The 17786-nt window shown below is 39.1% G+C and overlaps 1 protein-coding gene across 10 annotated transcripts in view; it reads left to right on the top strand.

Annotated features, from left to right (window-relative positions):
• The window catches only part of SATB1 (SATB homeobox 1), a 91863-nt gene that overhangs the window by 60494 nt on the left and 13583 nt on the right, over positions 1-17786 (top strand). For all 10 annotated transcript variants that reach the window (XM_085568824.1, XM_021538125.4, XM_077787207.2 and 7 more), the window contains one exon: positions 4595-4750. In XM_085568824.1, the coding sequence (XP_085424950.1) occupies positions 4595-4750 (156 nt within the window). The remainder of the gene's footprint in view (positions 1-4594; positions 4751-17786) is intronic.

The raw sequence follows: 17786 nt of genomic DNA, 5'->3' as shown, positions 1-17786 counted from the left end.
ATATTCCCTAAAGAAAATTTGTGTTAACTCTTGTGGCCCATCATCATCCTGTGTAAAAATAGAGCATGTGTAATGTCAAGAGCAGAGTATTATTTTAACAAAGCAATGTTTTAAGAAGTAGCCAAAATCTTGCATGAGTCATGGTTCTATATACTCATTGACCAAAACCTTCATCTCATAAATACAGTCCTGGTCTCTCTAACTGCAAATAAATTACAGTTCCTTCAAGTTAAAGCAATCGTGGGTTGGGTCTTAGAGATAGGGTGTTACTTTTGAAAGACTGATATCTAGGAGAGCACTACTTTGATGGTGTTTGAGGACCAGTGAATCTCCATTGCAAGGAGTTCTGGATAACACTAGCTTCCCTGAAACTTTATGCTGGAATCATAGTCCCATATGCATGTGCCATGTATCACCACCAGCAAAATTTTTATTTTTAAGTTGGCAAAATTTTGGATTTGGGTTGATCATCTTTGTGCCAAGTTGCATTTTAACGAAAGTAAAATGAACAAAATAAATGCAATCCTCTCCTCCCACCCCCACAAAAACCACCATGGAGGAGAGTTAATGGAAACCCTGACACTTAACTATAACTGCACTTCCAGGCGCCACTGTAATAATGGAGTAGTAAACCTTGTCCTGATAAAAGCTGTTCTGAAAGCAACAGCATTTATTGTACCTCCTCTGCTATTTGCAGAGCAGAACTGAAAAGTAGTTTGTTTTGCCTGGAATGAACTACTTTATGAATTTTAATGTACAATGTAATATTAAAAGCTAAACCAGGATTAAAGAAGATTTTTGTTCCCAAGCTAAAACAGTACTTATGAGAATGTGTTATATAAGATTTTTTTGTTTCAGTTTCGATGGGGAAAGAAGGAACTTCCATGTTTGTGAAACCTCTTCATACTGGTTATTCCTTCTATGACAACAACTTACCCTTTTTTTAGGAAAATTGAGTTAATACAGAACTTCTTGCTGCTGTAATCATTCTTATTTGAAGAGAAGATATATTTGGGTAGGCCAGGAGGAGATGGAAACGTTATTTTTTTTCAAGTATTCTTAGAAGACTACATTGATTGATGATAGGAAGATGGCCAACTGAATTCCTGATTCTCAGTGTGTTGCATTTGTAAAATAATGCTCCCCTCTTCAGTTAGTATTTGCAAAATTTGGTTACTGGAAAAAAATAATAGCTGATCTGTGGTTTCTTTTCTAAACAGAAAATGTGGCTGTAGGTGTAGGTGGGGTGGGAGGTTGTGCTTAAGTATGGATGAGATGAGGGATTATGTTTTGTTTTGTTTTTCTTCTCTCCAAAATGAATACTTTTTCCACCTCCTCTCCCAAGTCCTGAAGTTGCACCGTTGAGAGCTTTCTTGTTTTCTGTTGGGTTTTTTTGAGGAGGAGGGTGTTTTTTCAACCCAGCTTCAAACAGCCTCTGTCTTGAACTCAATTTTAAATTCAACACGACAGCCTAGATGCTGCTTATGTATAAATTATGAATCAGTTGTATGTATAGATATTCTCCAAGAGGTTAATTGGCATTATTGCTTGGAATTCATCAGACCAGAGCAGACCAATAGTCCATCTAGACCAGCCAGAGTCTACACCTGATCTTTGAAGAGAAATTATTAAGACACAGGAGAAAAATTTTTATACTTGGCCAATGAAGTGAATTGGAGAGGGAGAAGGTATGACTGCAAATCACAGATCTTGGTAATCCACAAACCCATTATTTTATAACTTTAAGACTTTATTCCCCTGAAGATCTTTGGGCTAATACTGCTTTTTGATGCAGATATTTGTGTTTTCTGAATTCAATTAGTGTTCTCTAATTAAATATCAACAGAAGGCAATAGGAGTTTGTTTGTTTGTTTTAACTTTGATGACATATTAGATGCTGTTGAATTTATTGTACCTGTATAAAGACAGATGTGATTTGCAAACCAGGATGAGGATTTTCAGTAATTCCCTTGGGTTAAATGCATATCCATATTAAATTGGACATTGGGAAGTGTGGACTGAGTAGCATAGTTTAAATTACGTCTACAGCATGGTGTGTGATGGTTTTTGATGGTCTGCATGTTCATAGCTCAGTTAAGTGATCTGTGAAGTACTGCTACAACATGAAGCTATCCTCTGATGCTCAGTAGCAATCAAAAAGGCAGAATGCTTACAAAAGAGACACATTTTGATCAAGATCACAAGAGCAAAGTGTTTCCTTCCCAAAAGACTTGTGTATACTAGCTGGTTACCTTCATCTTTTCATCTTCCTCTTGGGTCTTTCAAAGATTAGTTACAAGTTAAAATTATTTTTGGGGTGAAGGACTGACATTTGTTTCCCAGATTTTAAACCCAAGGTTCAAGAAGGCCTGTTGACAAAGCCATCACTTTTTCATTCTCTAATTTAGTTTAGGCTGATTTTTATATGTACAGAAATAAGTCTGGCTTCAGTTGTATGTTTAACATCCCCACTGGTTGTCAGTTATCTTCAGGCATGTCCTTCTTATTTAAAGGTTATGAAATTGACACTGATTTTGTATTTTTAAATTATTTCACTGTATGATGTTCAGGAGATGCACCTGCTCTTGCAGACCCGTATTGATTTGTCTGGTGTGAGGCATACCTTTTCCTGCTCTGCAGTAGGAAGGCGAGAGTTTCATGGTGCTGTTCCTCACTGTCTGCTGCCAGGTGCCTCAAATTTTTCTGAGCAGCCTTTGGTCCAAGCTTGGCCATCCTCTTCTGCAATGTCTCTGGTAAAATGTCATGCTGCAGAAAAGGGCATGGCTGAAAAGTACTAATTGTTTTCAAGTGAAAAAAAAATCACGATTACCTGTATGCCACACTTGGATTTTTCTTCATTTCCATTTCTACTTAGGACCCTTGTTTTCAGACAGCAGAAAGTGCTAATGCCTGCCCTAATGGGGGCAAGGGGGAAGTGCTTGTGGACACCTTGTTCTTCTGGTGTTTTGCCCCTTGTAGTTAAATGGGCGTGTGTTAGCACAGTTCCTGAAAAGCCTGATGGACAAATCCCGTTCAGTAACAGTGGCATGCACTCTCAGCTTCTGGGCTTGATTTTTTTATATTAAAAGTACTGTGGATGATAGCTACCACAAACTGAGCATGGCATTTCTAAGAAAAAATGGGCTGCTGATTTGCCTACATCTCTCATCCAAAGCCTTCAACTCCTATATTGTGAGACCTGTGACATATGAAAGATGGTAGAGAGTGAGATTAGAAGATGAATTATCATGTTGTCATGGTTTCCTTTTGAACCTCAAGGGACTTCAGAGCACAGGAAGATGCTGACTTGCACTGGATCAAACTGATAGTGAAAGTGTGGGTTTAGACACATACTTAAGAGTAGGCTGAATCACCTTCTGAAAGTGCCAGGCTCTGTCCATTAGACCTAGAATTAGCCTGAAGGACTGTCTTAAACTAGCTGTGTAACTCCAGAATAACTAAATTAATTCAGCTCTCAGTAACCTCAGTATGAATCAGTAGGTTTGAGTTGAAATCTTAAGGTTTGATTTTGTTTGCATCATCACCTTGTGGGTTCTTGGCAGAAATCCAGTTTTTCTTTCCTCTGGTCCACTTTAGGATTAGTGGCCCATTAGGTCCACTAATCTTGAGCAAGCCTTGCAATAGTAACTGCTAAAGACAGACGTTATCCTTAAATACTGAGAATATTGTAGGATAAGCTGAGTACCTGCTGATTTTTTGTACCTCTCAACTGATATTGCAGAAACTGCAGTCTAACCTTGGTGGGATGATGCTTGGTGTTGAACCATCACTTCCATCATTTCCAGAGGATGAAGGAAAGGATAGTCTCCTGCACAGCATGTCGCTACTGATGTATTTTTTGTTGTTTTCCTTAATGCTGCAGATGCAGCATAAAGGTGGTACTGTAATAATTCTATCTTGTTTACATGTTTGGTGCTTATTTAATATGGACTGCAAGAAGAATAAATATTTGATGTGTGTAAGTGAAATACAACTAGAATCAGTAGCTTCAAGAAAGTCCTTTCTTGGTTTCATGAAGGAGTGGTTAAAGTATGCATTATTCTAAATATCTCTTAAAAACAGCTTAAGAACCAAACTGATAAGATAAATTTTTAAAAATTCAATCTAATTCAATCTAAAGCCACAACTTTTCAACATTATCATGCATTTGAGTGTACTGGGCATAAGACATGAATCAAGATATATCTGTCAGATTTCTATTTCATTAGAGATTATTTTATGTTGCACTTACAATTTTTATTTCATTTGTGTAGGGCAGACATATCATGTAAGGATTCACAAGTCTCTACAAGACTGTTTGACAGGTTTCCACCTAATTTAAAAAATTTAAATTTGCAGTGGTCTGTTAATGGTAACTCATATTTCAGATGCACTCACCTGTTACAATGCACTGAATTTTCCTGTTTCCCAGTAGCTTGAACCATAGATGACTTATAATGTTTATTCTGCAAAACTCTGAAAGAATATTAGAGAAAGATTGGACAAAAGGAATAAAATGCAAAGAGGAACTACTTAGGGAGGGAAAGAGAAGAAAATAACTTTTTCATAATGAAAAATGTCTCATATTTTCTAGGTCAAAACTGCTACTATTGCTACAGAGAGGAATGGAAAACCAGAAAACAATTCCATGAACATTAATGCTTCCATTTATGATGAGATTCAGCAGGAAATGAAGAGAGCTAAGGTGTCCCAAGCACTGTTTGCGAAGGTTGCAGCAACCAAAAGCCAGGTAAAATTCCCAGGGCTCAAAGAGCTCCATGTCCTGTGTGATTGTTCTCCCAGATAACTTTCTATGTGAGTTAAAATGGATGTCTGGGTCAGTGTATCATCCCAGTACAACAACTCAGAGCTTCTTGCTGAGTCTGGAGGTAACCTCTGGTTCCCGAGGCAGGGTAGAGAAGCAGCTCCATGAGATCTCTCACTCCCTTTTCCCCACCAGCCAGACACCTTCCCTGTGTGCCCATGGATCATGGTGTGGCTCGGAAGGGATCAGGTTCATCAGTTCTTAGCTGGTGTGCATCTGGCAAAAGCTATGGTCAAGATCTGGGTATTGCTTCCAAAGTAATCTTGAGGCTTTGGTGTTTTGCAATTACATGTGCTGCAATAAGGAATGCTGGGGTGTTGGTTTTTTGCAAAAAAAAAATTATTTAGACATACCCACTGGTGAGAATGTGCATGAGAGGTGGGCTGTCAAAAAAAAAACAAAAAACAAAAACAAAAACAAAAACAAAACAAAACACCAGAAAAACCCAGAAAAAAGACCCCCCAAAAATAACAGTTGTACAAGTTATAGCTGAGAAAATATAATTTTGTGTAACACAATGTTTGCTTGGTTACGTGCTTGCATGCATATGTATATGTTGCATATTCAGTTTTTTAGCCTTTGTTTTGTGGTTTCCTATTCTGTTTTCTTTAACTGAAGATTTTCTGTCAAGTTTAGTGGCAAGAGAGAAATCAGCAAGCACTTGTTGGGTATGATTATCATAAATGACATGTCTTCTGAGAAGGATCACTGGAGTATGTGAATGAATTGATTTAAGTGAGACTGTACTCAAGAAGTAAAGGAAAAACATATAGAAAAATGAAAGACTGTGGTTATACAAATGCTTAAAATAAACCCAAAGGCACCAATGGTTGCAAAAGTTGAATTTTCATATTAGATTAAGTGTTAAATCCACTTAATCACTTATTCTTTACTTTTCTAAAATTACTTCATAGAAAAATTCAGCATCCTCCAGGGAATGCTAGTGAAGCTCAGTTAGACTGATGTTTCTTGGGCCACCAGCATTTTAGTGCTGGTTTTCATTTTAACAGGGCTTTAACTTTTGACTTCTGTGCCATTCACATTTTGGTGTTCACTTCATTGTACAGAAAGGATGTTGTATCTTAAGTTATATGGTGTAAGGAGCATTTAAAGGGATATTTTGGAAATGTTGTATCAAAATGATTAAACTCAAGCTGTGGACTGTAAAAATTATAGCTTTATAGGCCACATGCCTGCCTACCCTTCAATCACTGTCAAAGTGATAATTTCAACAATAATATGTTTCTTTTATTGTGGGATTCTAAACACCAAGTGCTGTTTAAACATTAAACTGAATTGTTTATGTTAGTGCTGTACTCAGTGTGTCATACATCAGGCCACTATAATCTCCCATGGAATGTAAAAATTCTGTCATGAATCATGGCTTGTATATCAGAAATTACTGTAATTTTGATTGGAAATTACAGAGCTCTTGAAATGTTTCTAATTATGATAGAATGTTACAGCAGCTTCCAACCTGTGTGCTCCTCAGATGTCTTTATTTTCATGTCAAAACTTGGGGTTAGAGAACTGTCTGTTTTTTGCACCTTCCCCTTTCCACTGCAGTCCTCTGTAAAGCTAAGGTATGAAGCCAACCTATCAGCCCTCATAATTTTGTTCCAATCTGATTTTTAGGATATTTTAGGATAGGATATTTATTAAAGTGCAAAGCCTTAACATTTCTAGGTGGGTAAGCTCTTCCAGTGCTGACAACCAAAATGAAGCCAGAAAGCTTCCAGAGGATGCAGTTCAGGATTATCTGAGCATTGGTATAAAATTTGGATTCTTGTACAAACTTTGCTACTAAGTACCAAAAACAACACCAAACACATAGTTCTTTTCCATTTTATTCTGGTGAACCCCTGTGTTCTCAGGGGTTATTTTTCTTCCCAATTTCAGTTATGTAATGTTAATTTATGTGTCTAGTAAGCTTTCAGGTCTGTAGTTAGCTAAAATGTCATTTGTACTAGAAGTGGCTTTGCAGAAGTAACTTCCTAGGTAGACTAGGCTGTGCTGGGTCTTCTCGAACTAGCTGACTGCTAGTAACCCAATTAGTGATCTTTGAACATGTAGCACTGCCACATATACTAAAGGAGGTACACGTATTGTAAAAGATTCTACATTGGAACTCTTCAGTGGTATAAGTAAACATTTCTTAGGGCAAAAAGTCTCCCTTGCACAAAAGGAGGCTTGTTCAAACATGTTCTCTAAAAGAGACTCTCTTGAGAGAAATCTCTTACTGATATTTTTTCAATTCAGAGGTATTGGTTCCATATTCAGAACTGGAAATCCTGAGACAACCCCACTTATAGTAAAAAGTCTGAAGGACACATATTAGAACATGATGTGTTGATTAGCATTTTTGTTTTTGAAAATTGCCAAAATTGAACATTGCTCTTTTATCTTATTTTAGATATAAAAACTTAATTAATTTCTGAGTGCAGTCTGAAGTTGTGGTATAAAATCATATGTGACCAAAACCAGCTCTGCGAGGGGGCAAAGGCGTAGAAGGCCTTGTCTTGTTTGTTTTGTTTTGTTTTTTTTTTTTTGTTTTGTTTTTTTTTTTTTTGTTTTGTTTTTTTTTTCTAAATAAACTTATTTGGGGCAACATTAGATTGGATGTCTAAGCAAGGTGGCTGGGCTTGCCTGAGCCAGGAGACTGCAGATAATGTTCTGCTGACTAGAGCACTTCATACAGAATTGTTACTAAATGATGTGCTACAGGAGCTTCTATTTGGGTAGCACCAAGGTAAAAAACAAGCATCTTCCCTTGCGCTGTGTTAATGCCCTTGGCAAGAGTGGAACTGGAAATCCTCAGATAATCACTTCATTACAGTGAAAAGTCTGGAGGAAACATATTAGAAAATAATGCGTTAACAATTTTATTTTTAAATCCTCCTGAGTTGTGGAGGACCAACCACATGTGGACCTGATGCTCAACAAAGCAGCTGGGTGCTGGAGCCTGCTGTGGCAGAGGTCATGGGGTCAGGCAGAGGTTGCAGCGCTGTTAGAGAGTTCATTTGCTGACTCAGGTGAGGGATGATTTGCCTGCTTGAAGTTTCACGGTACACTTTGCTGGCAGCTTGTTGGTGTTCCCAAAGGAAAGGGCCTATCTGGTACATGGGTTTGAATGGGTTTGGAGAGACAGCTAGGACATTCCTTCAAATGTTGAATTCTTTTCCCATACAGGAATGCATACATTCTGTATATTTTTAAGTTTCTATGTTTTTAAGGATCAAAATATTATCTACAGAATAATTCAAAATCTGTTAAATTCAAAATACATACTTCAAAAGTTAATATGATTATACTGAGGGGTAAGGAAGATATTACAATTCAAATTCCTGGAATACATAATTTCTTCGGGGAGTTTTAGAACTTTAATTAGCAAAGCACCTAATGTCCATGTTTAAAATCTTGTACTTTTATTGTACGTTGTCTTTCTAATAGGCCTGCATGGGTTTTTTGTTAGATTATGTTGAAAAGAAAGCTTTGCAAAAATGCACACAAAACGAAGACAGAAAGGTTTACCAAGTGTTTTGTCTCTTCTTACAGGTTGTTTATTCTTAATGGTAGAGTGGCAATGCCAACAGTATTATTTGCTAAAATTTAATCAGCACATCGGAATAACTCTAAGTTAAAAGAATCCACATATAAAATTTTGTGGCGTACATTACTTTTACAATTCCATTGTATTGGGTTTTTATTAAATTTGTAACCTGAAAGTCTGATTCAAGTATTATGGAAGCACATTCTTAATTTTGTTATTAAAAAAAAAAAGTTGATTTGTATAATGATCATTAAGGTATAGTGGTTCAGTAACTCTGCAGTGGTTACGATGTTCTCATGTGGGAGCCAGGGATGAGTTTTCCTTGATGGTGACAGATGCTGAAATCTAATTTTATTCCATAAAAACAGATAAACAAGCAAACAAAACCCCCATACCTAAGAGCCGTGAGAGATAAGGCAGGTAGAAACTTGCAGTGTTTCTGTATGTTTGCTATGTTTTGAGAAGTTAGATTTATGTTATGGCTTATCCTGAAAAGCTGTGGCTTGGATGTGCTAGTATGTAGCGGGTAAGAAAGCAATACTTTGCTGAAAATCAAGTTAAATTGCTACAGCTTTTTTAAATTTAGGAAATTGCAGTTTGCAAAAACTGCAGTAATATCAAGCTCCATACCTCTGAGAGTCCCACGCACTACAGATTAAGGCCACTAGCCTGCATTATTTGCCTAAAGAAGTTTAATTTTTAGTGAAATAAACGGGTGAAATCAGTACTCTTCTGCAGCATCAATCCTACCAATGGTTCTTTATGGCCTCATAGGTCCCAAATGCCCTCCCTTCTCACCAAATGAAAATGCCTGTATGTGGAGGGTGAGACACTTGATTCTCACAGGATCATGCTTTGATTTTAAAATAAATCTAATGGAGTACTACCCATACCTACAGAAACCTCATCTAATGATGTAGAGTTCTCACCTGTTACTTCTGAGCTGTGGTGTTGTGTTGCCCAGTTTCCTGTCCTTCCATCCCTGGCTTTTGCTTTGATTAGTAGTAGTTTCATGTACAAAATGTGGAAGTAAAATCATGGGTTTCAGACCATGCTGGAGACTCCATCCTGAGCAATCATGCAAGTGTTTCATGCAGTGGCTATTTAATTAGAAGCATTTGACTTTTTGTCTTTGTATGCACCTGGAGTTTTCACTTCCAGGAGGCTGCATGAGGAGATGTGACAGGTAGGCACTAGGCAGAGCATCTAGCGCTCATGAGTAGATGTGAAGGAGTTAAATGGGAAGGGAATGCTAAACACTGGCACTAAAAATGCTTTTGGCATGCAAATACCATGCTTTTCCTGACATAAATATTTTCAGAATAGGCCATTAGAGTTCAGGTATATAAAACCCTGCTTTTACTGGAAATTTTAATGTTGTAGTAAACCTAGAGATTTATAGTGAAAAATTGATGTCTGTTATCTCACTTTTATCTTTTTAACCAGCAGTTTTATAAATGCTATATCTTTGATCTGGCTTTTTCCATCTAGAGACTAAGCTATATACTCTAATAGGAAAGTCATTTTTAAACAGCTTCCCACACTGAACAAGCACGGTATTGTGGATCTGGCACAGAGATGTAACATGCCATTACCACAGATATAGAACAATCTATTCAACTATTTTCCAGCTGGAGGAAAAGAAACCTTTTTATCACCAAGAGTAACCCTCTGGTAACAATGTGGCTTTAGAAGGGGATCTTGAAATTTATTTCCAAAGCTGTTTCCTCAGGGCACTGCACCTCAGGCTGCCCAGAGGGGTGCAACCTGCAGGGCAGGAGGGGGCTCGGTCCTTGCCCATCACCCTGCTCTCGTCAAGTTCTCTCCTGCCTTTGTCTCCCTCCGAGCAGCTGAGTCACTTCCTGGGTTTAAATCTTGGCTTAAAAACCTCCTTCCCCCCACACCCCCCTAGCCTCAGTGTACAATGGATTCTCTGTGGAGCAGGGAGGGATGCTGCACAGGGAGACGCGAGGTGGAAACACAATGTACTCTGAGGTCTGCTGTTTCACAGATCCACCTGGAAATAAACCCCTCACCCCGGTGCAAAGGCGACATACAGTACTTAGAAAACATTAGCTGCAACAACATCTATTTTTATTATTTTGTAATGTTGTTTTCCTCCCCCCTCATTGCCTGGGGGTGATTGCTCTGGCAGTTGAAGAGGTGCCATGAGCAGCAGGAGTCAGGGTGGGATCGGGTGTCAGCAGGGATGCAAGAGGAAGAGTGTGAACTGAGAAAGCAAGATGGGCTTTTGCATGCGATCAAGAATTGCCCCATAAAGCGGCATGTCATTCAGTGAAACTGTGAAACTTGGCAGATAGAGCTGATTTGTTTCTTTCACAAAATATCGAGTTACAGAGTCATAGTGTGTTCTGTCTTGCCCAGGTCAGAGGAAAAAAAGATTTTCAGGTTTCTGGTAGGGAAAAAAAAAAAGAATGTTCCATGTCCTTCCTTTGCCCCATGTCCTAGTCTCAGAAATAAAGGTTAAAAGCTCAGGAAATTTCTGTTGCTTTTTTTAAAAAAAAATACTTCTCCGAAAGGCAGTAGAAAATTTAGTTTAGTTGGCTCTTGATCATGACAGTCCCAAGAAAGTGCTGGCATTGATCCTGACTATATACCACATTATTGGTATGGCTTTGCTGAAGTGGCTTGACTTCAGTGAGCCTTGGGTTCCCCCTAATAAAGAACAGACAGCAGCTTCATGAATCAACAAAGATGCACTGAAGAGAAACTACCTTAAAATCTTCAAGGTGGTTCACATCAGCATGTAATTGCCCATGTAAATCTATGTAGAGGAGGGAGGAAAAAGTCATTAAAACCTGAAATAAAAAATCAGAAATAAGAAAAAAGAAACAGGTACAGAGAATGCTTGATTGGTAAGAGGATTATATTGACCTCTTCAAACACCTCCTTGGAGCCAGGTAGCCCTTTCAACACATTAGGCAGAGGCTAGATTTGTTGACACACTGATGAAAAAGAGTGCTTCCTTGAGCATGCTTTACACGTGGGGTCAAATCGGCGGAGGCTGGAGGTTCCCAGCCAGACGGGTGGCAGCAGGAGCTGTTCAAATGCTGCCGTTTAAAGGACTGGTAGCAGCTTCGGGAGATGGAGTGTATTTGAGTCCTGAGGAGAGCTTCCCTGGAGGGATGCAGTGCACACCTGCCCTGCTCTGGCTGGGAGTTAATGCTTAACGCTCTCGCGGCCGCAGCCTGTGGCGCATCCCTGGGAGGCGCTGGGACCGCTGAGTGCCTGGCAGGATGCGGCCCGCAGGTGTCCAGAAACAGCAGAGTGGGGAGTTTTGGTTGGATGGTTTTTGTCTGGTGGAAAGAGCATAAATGAGTGAGAGAAGCTAGGAGAAGTACAAGTTTAAGTCATTAAATGTACAAATGAAAAAAGAGAGCCAAGAAGAGAAAGCTCTTTACAAAATACAAAATTATGTTAAAGCATCAAGACGGCACAACATAAGGAATGTTTGGTACATGTTATTGAAACTGAAAAATCAGAGTATGGAATGAATTATAATTTAGCATAATCCATAATTTTACAGTTTTCATTTTGAATTATTTATCTTATATGATTTGATTAAAGATAAAACTGGCTGACAAAATCTCTAACATCTCTGCATGTCTTAATGTCAAATGAAAAAACTCCCTATTATAACTTCACCATTTAAATTTTTTTATTTGTATTGTTTCTATATAGCTCCTTTTTATTTTTAAAGCATATTTCAGCTACTCATTGTGTACACGCAATTCCATAACCCATCAGGCTTCAGTGTTGCCTCAGTACCTCTGATTCAGTAAATCAGATCATAGGCAGCATGCTGTCATATAATAAGGTGTCTGATCCTTATTACCAGTTTGTTGATGCACAGACTCCTTCAAATTGACCATTGCAACACATGGTTTCCCCTGAAACTAGCTGTGATAATTAGCGTGGCTCTAATGAGACAGAATGTCACTGATCTTGTGCTGAACTGTCGAGTATCGACGCTACGGATGGGAACTGTCAAAGCTTGCCATCTGTGACAGAGCTTGGCATATTCCATTTGCAAGGTAGAGCATGCTCAATAGACTGTTTTTAAACAAATGGTCCATTTCTTGATTAGGGCTCTGTGTTCTGTTACTGTGGAAGACTTTATGTCATAGTTAAACTTCTTGGGGTTTTTCCCCCCTTTTTCTTCTCCTGGGGTAAGCTCATTAGGAAATGAAAACATTAATGATTCTCAAACCAGTCCTTTGATCTTCTGTTAGACTTTTGTGGAGAGGTGGGGAGGATCTGATCACATATTTATTCTTCTTCCTTCCATCAGTTATCTTAAGGTATTTCTTCTAGGGCTTGCGATCCCACAAGCCTTTTTTCTGATTTTTTAAGCATTGAGGGGTAGGGATGGCATAGTTTTGAAGCATAGAAGAACAAAAATTAAAAAGTCTCAGGTGATGTGCAGCAGGAGCATGTGCACCTGGGATGAAAGATTGGACTGGTCAGGAGAGTCAGGCACCCAGGCTCCTGGGACTGGCCCTGCAAAATGCCGTGAAAAAAGTCCAGCGCTGCTTATCATTCCAAAATATGCTTTGTTGCTTTTTATTTCCTCCTTCTCTGGCAGACCACACAGGGCTTGTTCTGAAGAACATTTTCACTAATCTGATCAGGCAGCCAAATACGCCGGGAAAACTGCTTTAATGATCCCACTAATTACCTCAAGTCAATATGAACTGTATTATTAGACTGAGGGAAAATATTCCATTAGGTCTCCCCCTTGGGAGTTTCTCCGCTTTGTGATGTCACCGAAGCCTTCGCCCTCTCGCTTGTAATTAATTTTATTTACACACGCAGGCACGCACAAGGTCACACCTGCACAACCGGAGCTGGCCAGGGAGCTAGTGGCACTCAGGCTTAATCAGATCTGTCATAATTACCATTCTGCATGTTTCTGACACACGCTGTGAAATATTTCAATTTAACTGCCGCTACCAGCACAACCAGATGTAGTGTGAGTGTGGCTGCATTGGAAATATTATTCCTCAGGATAAACTCTCTCCTCCTCCTTTTTCCTCCCACCCCCTCTCCCTTTTACAGCTAATGTGGCACAGAAGCTGATGTATCCTGTAAATCTTGAATGCAGTGCTAGATTGATAACAGCAGATTAGACAGTTTAACCACAAACAGCTTGTTCATTTTTCACAAATGAAAACCACATGTGGTGTAACTAAAATTTCAGGCTTTTTTCTTTTTTTTTTTTTCCCTCCTCTTTGGTTGTTGTTTCCTTTTGTTGGTGTGTGTGTGTGTGTGTGTTAGGGTCTGCCTTTAGCTACAAAGGGGTGAAATAAAAGAGTAAACATACAGGGGGAAGAGACACTGCTGTCTTTGGAGATTATTTATCTTTGACCTTTATTAAAAACCTCTGTTTTGGCAAAGAAATCAGATACTGCACAGGGGTTTGTCACTCACTCTGAGACTTTCTGATCTCTGGGGTTTATTCCCACTTATTAAAGAAGTCATCCTACTGTGCTGGTTTTCAAAATAACATGCCAGCAAACACCTCACTTTAAGAAGAGCTTCTAACCAAAAAATGTAGTCTTCACTGCTACCTAAATTTAGGAGAAATAAAATTTTCTGCCAAAGTTTTTCACCATGGATTTTTTTCTCCTTGCTAACCTTTCCCAGTACCTCTTCTATTGGGGAAAAGATTCCTTTTTAAAAAATAATCCTCAAAGTCTTTAGAAATTTTTGGAAATGGAAAATTGTTCTATTTTTAAATTAAAATATTCCCATATTTCTTTTGAAAACAGATAATGGAAAATTAAATATTCTCTTATGAAAACACTTTTGAGGAAATTAGAAATTTCTGTAAATTGTTTTGCCTTTTTTTCATAAATTCATTTTTTCAGGTAAATTGTTCATCTTTCCCATATTAAACAGCCATCAGTACTTGGTAAGCCTTTTTCTTTAAACCATCTACTCTTTAGTAGATCACAGTTGGCTAGTTTTCTACACAGAGAAAAAAATTAATGCTATTTTGATAGAAGGTTTTAATTATAAGACTCTAAAACAATTTTTGCAGCAAGAAAAAAAAAAAAAGTGTACAGAATGGAACTGAGCAGAATCTCCGAAAGATGTTCCAGGTATTGTCAGGCGGGAGGAATGGAGCAGTACATTGGATAGAAATTCATCAAGTCTAATCTGTAATAAGGCTTCCAGGGGAGGTTTAAAAAAAAAAGTAGCTTTAGTAAGAGGTTGTTTTATCCATTGGCAGTGATTTGTGATGCAGTGGCAATATTGAAAGTGCAAGAGTCAGGGAGCTAAGACTCAGTGTTTGAAGTCAGTCACAAGAAGGTGAACAGGACAGGTTTTGAAAGCCACTGAAGGTGCAGTTTGTAGCAAGAAATTTGGCAATTTAGATGGCCCTCCAGGCTGATACAAGCAAGGTTAAAGACCCTTGCTCATACCAGTTGGCCAGCAGCTACTGACTGCATTTCTGACTGCATTCCTAGTTTCCCAGAGCTGAGTTGGTCAATGCAGGTGTGCCATCAGTGTCCCTGACTGCATGGTAGTGCATCTCCATTAGTGACCCCTTCAGGATCCATGCAGGCCCCCAAAAAAAGTGAAAATTTTATTCTGGAGGAGTAGCCAAAGCCCTGGAAGTGCTGTGGCTGCAGATATCGGAAAAATAAGTCTGAAGTAAGATGAAGAGGAGGACAGGAAGGGTTCATATTGGATGAGACAATGCTGAAATGAACTGACAAGATTTTTGCAAAGATCTGGAAATACAGTACTCATTTCTCCAAAAAGCTATTAAAAAAATGTCATGCAGTTGGGAAGCACTGGATTGCCAAAAGAAGGAGGTATGGCACCCTCTGCCACCTTCTCTGAGTCTTTTATTTTTAGTTTTTCTCTCTTAGGTAGAGGTGTTCTGGTTCCTATACTCCAGATGTGTGAATCAGCTCTTCCCCAGGCAGCACCTGCTGTCTGCCTGACAAGAGGTGCTCTTTCTGGCAGGATGGATTTTCTTAATCTCTCTTCCTGCTTTCTATACCCTCACCTTCTCTTTTGTTTTTATCTCACCACCTTCTCTTATTCCTCTCAGTATGGCTCTTCTCTTAGTTCTCCTTCAACTTTTCCCACCCCTTCCTGTCCCTTAAATACCCTCACCACCCACTCTTGCTCCATCTGCCTCCTGTCCCCTGCCTGTTGGAATCCCACTCTAGGCACATCCCCACACACACCATGATTTTGCACACATATTCCTGTGTGTGTGTGGCACTGTGTGGGCACTCCATGCCCTTGGCCTTTGCTGGACTGGTCACCAGCACTGCTGGCTTTTAGGGTGAAGCGTTGTTCCTTTCTCTTTGTGATGACACAGATTTAGCCAGGAAAAGAGCTATGCCTACTCTTGATTTTTCAGGTTGCTTGTGCCTTCTGTAGCAGATCACCGATTCAGGAGGTTTTTGAAGATTGAGTATATCAGTGTTTTAACTATTAATAAAAAGGGAGAAAGTTTGTGTGAGCTGTATGAGAGTTAACTAGAGGCATAAAAGAAAACAAAGCTGTGGTGGCAGAGGCGAGGAGGAGGCTGAGGAGTTAGCGAGCAGCCTGTGGTTCCCGGCTGTGGGGGAAGCAGGGTACCAAGTAAACAGCACAAAACAAAAGCGAGCTCAACCCGTAACTAAACAGGAAATGACAGGGTAGAATTCCTGCCGAAAAGCCGAGAGCTGCTAAATACGTAACTGCAAAGAATAAAGGCATCTTGTGCAAGCACAAATATACACTAACGAGCCGAGAAGTATTTTGTTAAAGGAGTGACCAATTACAAATCAGGTGAAGGGCTGCTGGGCAAGGCAGGAGTAGGAAATAACAGATGTGTGTTTTCTCCCCTAAATTGTGTAATTCAAAACACATTACACCTTGAAAGAATGTTGCTGGATTTCTAGGTGCAAGGTGAGAAAGGAGATGATAATTTGTTCCAGATAAATTTTTATTTTGCTGTTCCAAATTTCTCATTGCATCCATTTTTTTTTTTTTTAATTTTCTTCAAATTTAACCTTTAAGTCAAACTTCAGATTTTTGGTTATGCGTTAGCCTGAACTGTTGGCATCTATTGAATAGGCTGGAGCAGGCACGCAGCTAGCTAAGTGGGGAAATTTCCAATTTGCAAATATTTATCTAATTTCAAATCTGCCAGATTCTATCTGAAAGCACATTGTTATTCGGGGGCCATCTCATTTTTATTCCTGTGCAGTGTTGTGTTCTCTTACTTCATGATGGAATTTTAGAAGCATATAAATATAGCTTTCAGAATCCTTGTAAAGCAAAGATGTTTGGACTGAGAAGTCCTTAGCAGAATTCCCTGAAGCTTTGGACCCCAACTTAGCAAGAATGGCACACATATTATTTAATATCTGTGGGTTTACTCAGGTGACTGGTTATTTTGCTGAGCCTAGTGCTTAGCATCTTTAGTATCTATGAATTCAAGAGAAAGCTCTACTGATACAGGAAGTTTCTACTCTTTATGTAAGACCAGTTATTAAAAAAAATTAAAGGCTTGAATTAGTTTATTTCTATTTTTTGCTTTAAGGGAGCCAGTTTACTTCACCTCCAATAAATCATTTGCTACTCATATTTCATATAAAGAGAGAGTCTAAAAGGATTGATCTTTTTCACCTGAGGAACAGGATGGGAGGGATCAGGGCAGGAAGACACGAAGACACATGCTGCTCCCTGCAGTCCTGACTTAAGGGCAGAAGGTACTGCTGAAACTGCTGTGTGGAAATATAGCTGGGACTGGGACTCAGCTGGGCTTGCACTCTTCTTGGCCAGTGAGGAAAACTGTAGCACTAAGAACTGCTCTCTCTAGGAACTTTTCCCTTGTGGCTGTTCTTGACCTCATCCTAACTGCAAACTACCTGGAAGCACTCTTGTGTTGGTTCCCACCCAGGAGAGAGAAACCTGATCTCTCCAGCTTCCCTTTTGATCCAGCTTTCCTATTATTTTAAGTTTCTGCCGCAAGCAGTTGTGCTCCAAGTAAGGGTATCTTAGCTTTCTGAGGATTTCATTGCCTTTCTTTTTCCATGGGTGAGATACGTACTTCTGGCTGCTCCCCACTCATTTGCTGGGAGGCCTCGAGCTCTCACAGGTGTGGATTTTAAAGATAATTTTTTTAACTGCTTTGAGATAATAAACATTATTAATTTTCTGACTGTTTCTGTGGTTAACAAAATCTGGAGGAAAGTCAGAGAAAAGTTGCTTTTCAATTTTCTTAAGACTCCCTTCATCTTTAGCTTTATCAGGGCATTAAATGTTCTTCACTGTGAAACTGAGAGGCACAGAATCCAGCTTAACTGCAAGAGACAAGACATTTTCTCAGAATATTTAAATGTCTAATTCAAATCTATATGAAAGTTTTTAGTTAGG

Source organism: Lonchura striata, chromosome 2 (assembly GCF_050655825.1).
Source record: "Lonchura striata isolate lonStrDom1 chromosome 2, ASM5065582v1, whole genome shotgun sequence".
In the NCBI taxonomy this organism is placed as follows: Eukaryota; Metazoa; Chordata; class Aves; order Passeriformes; family Estrildidae; genus Lonchura; species Lonchura striata.
This window is presented reverse-complemented; position numbering and strand designations above follow the sequence as displayed.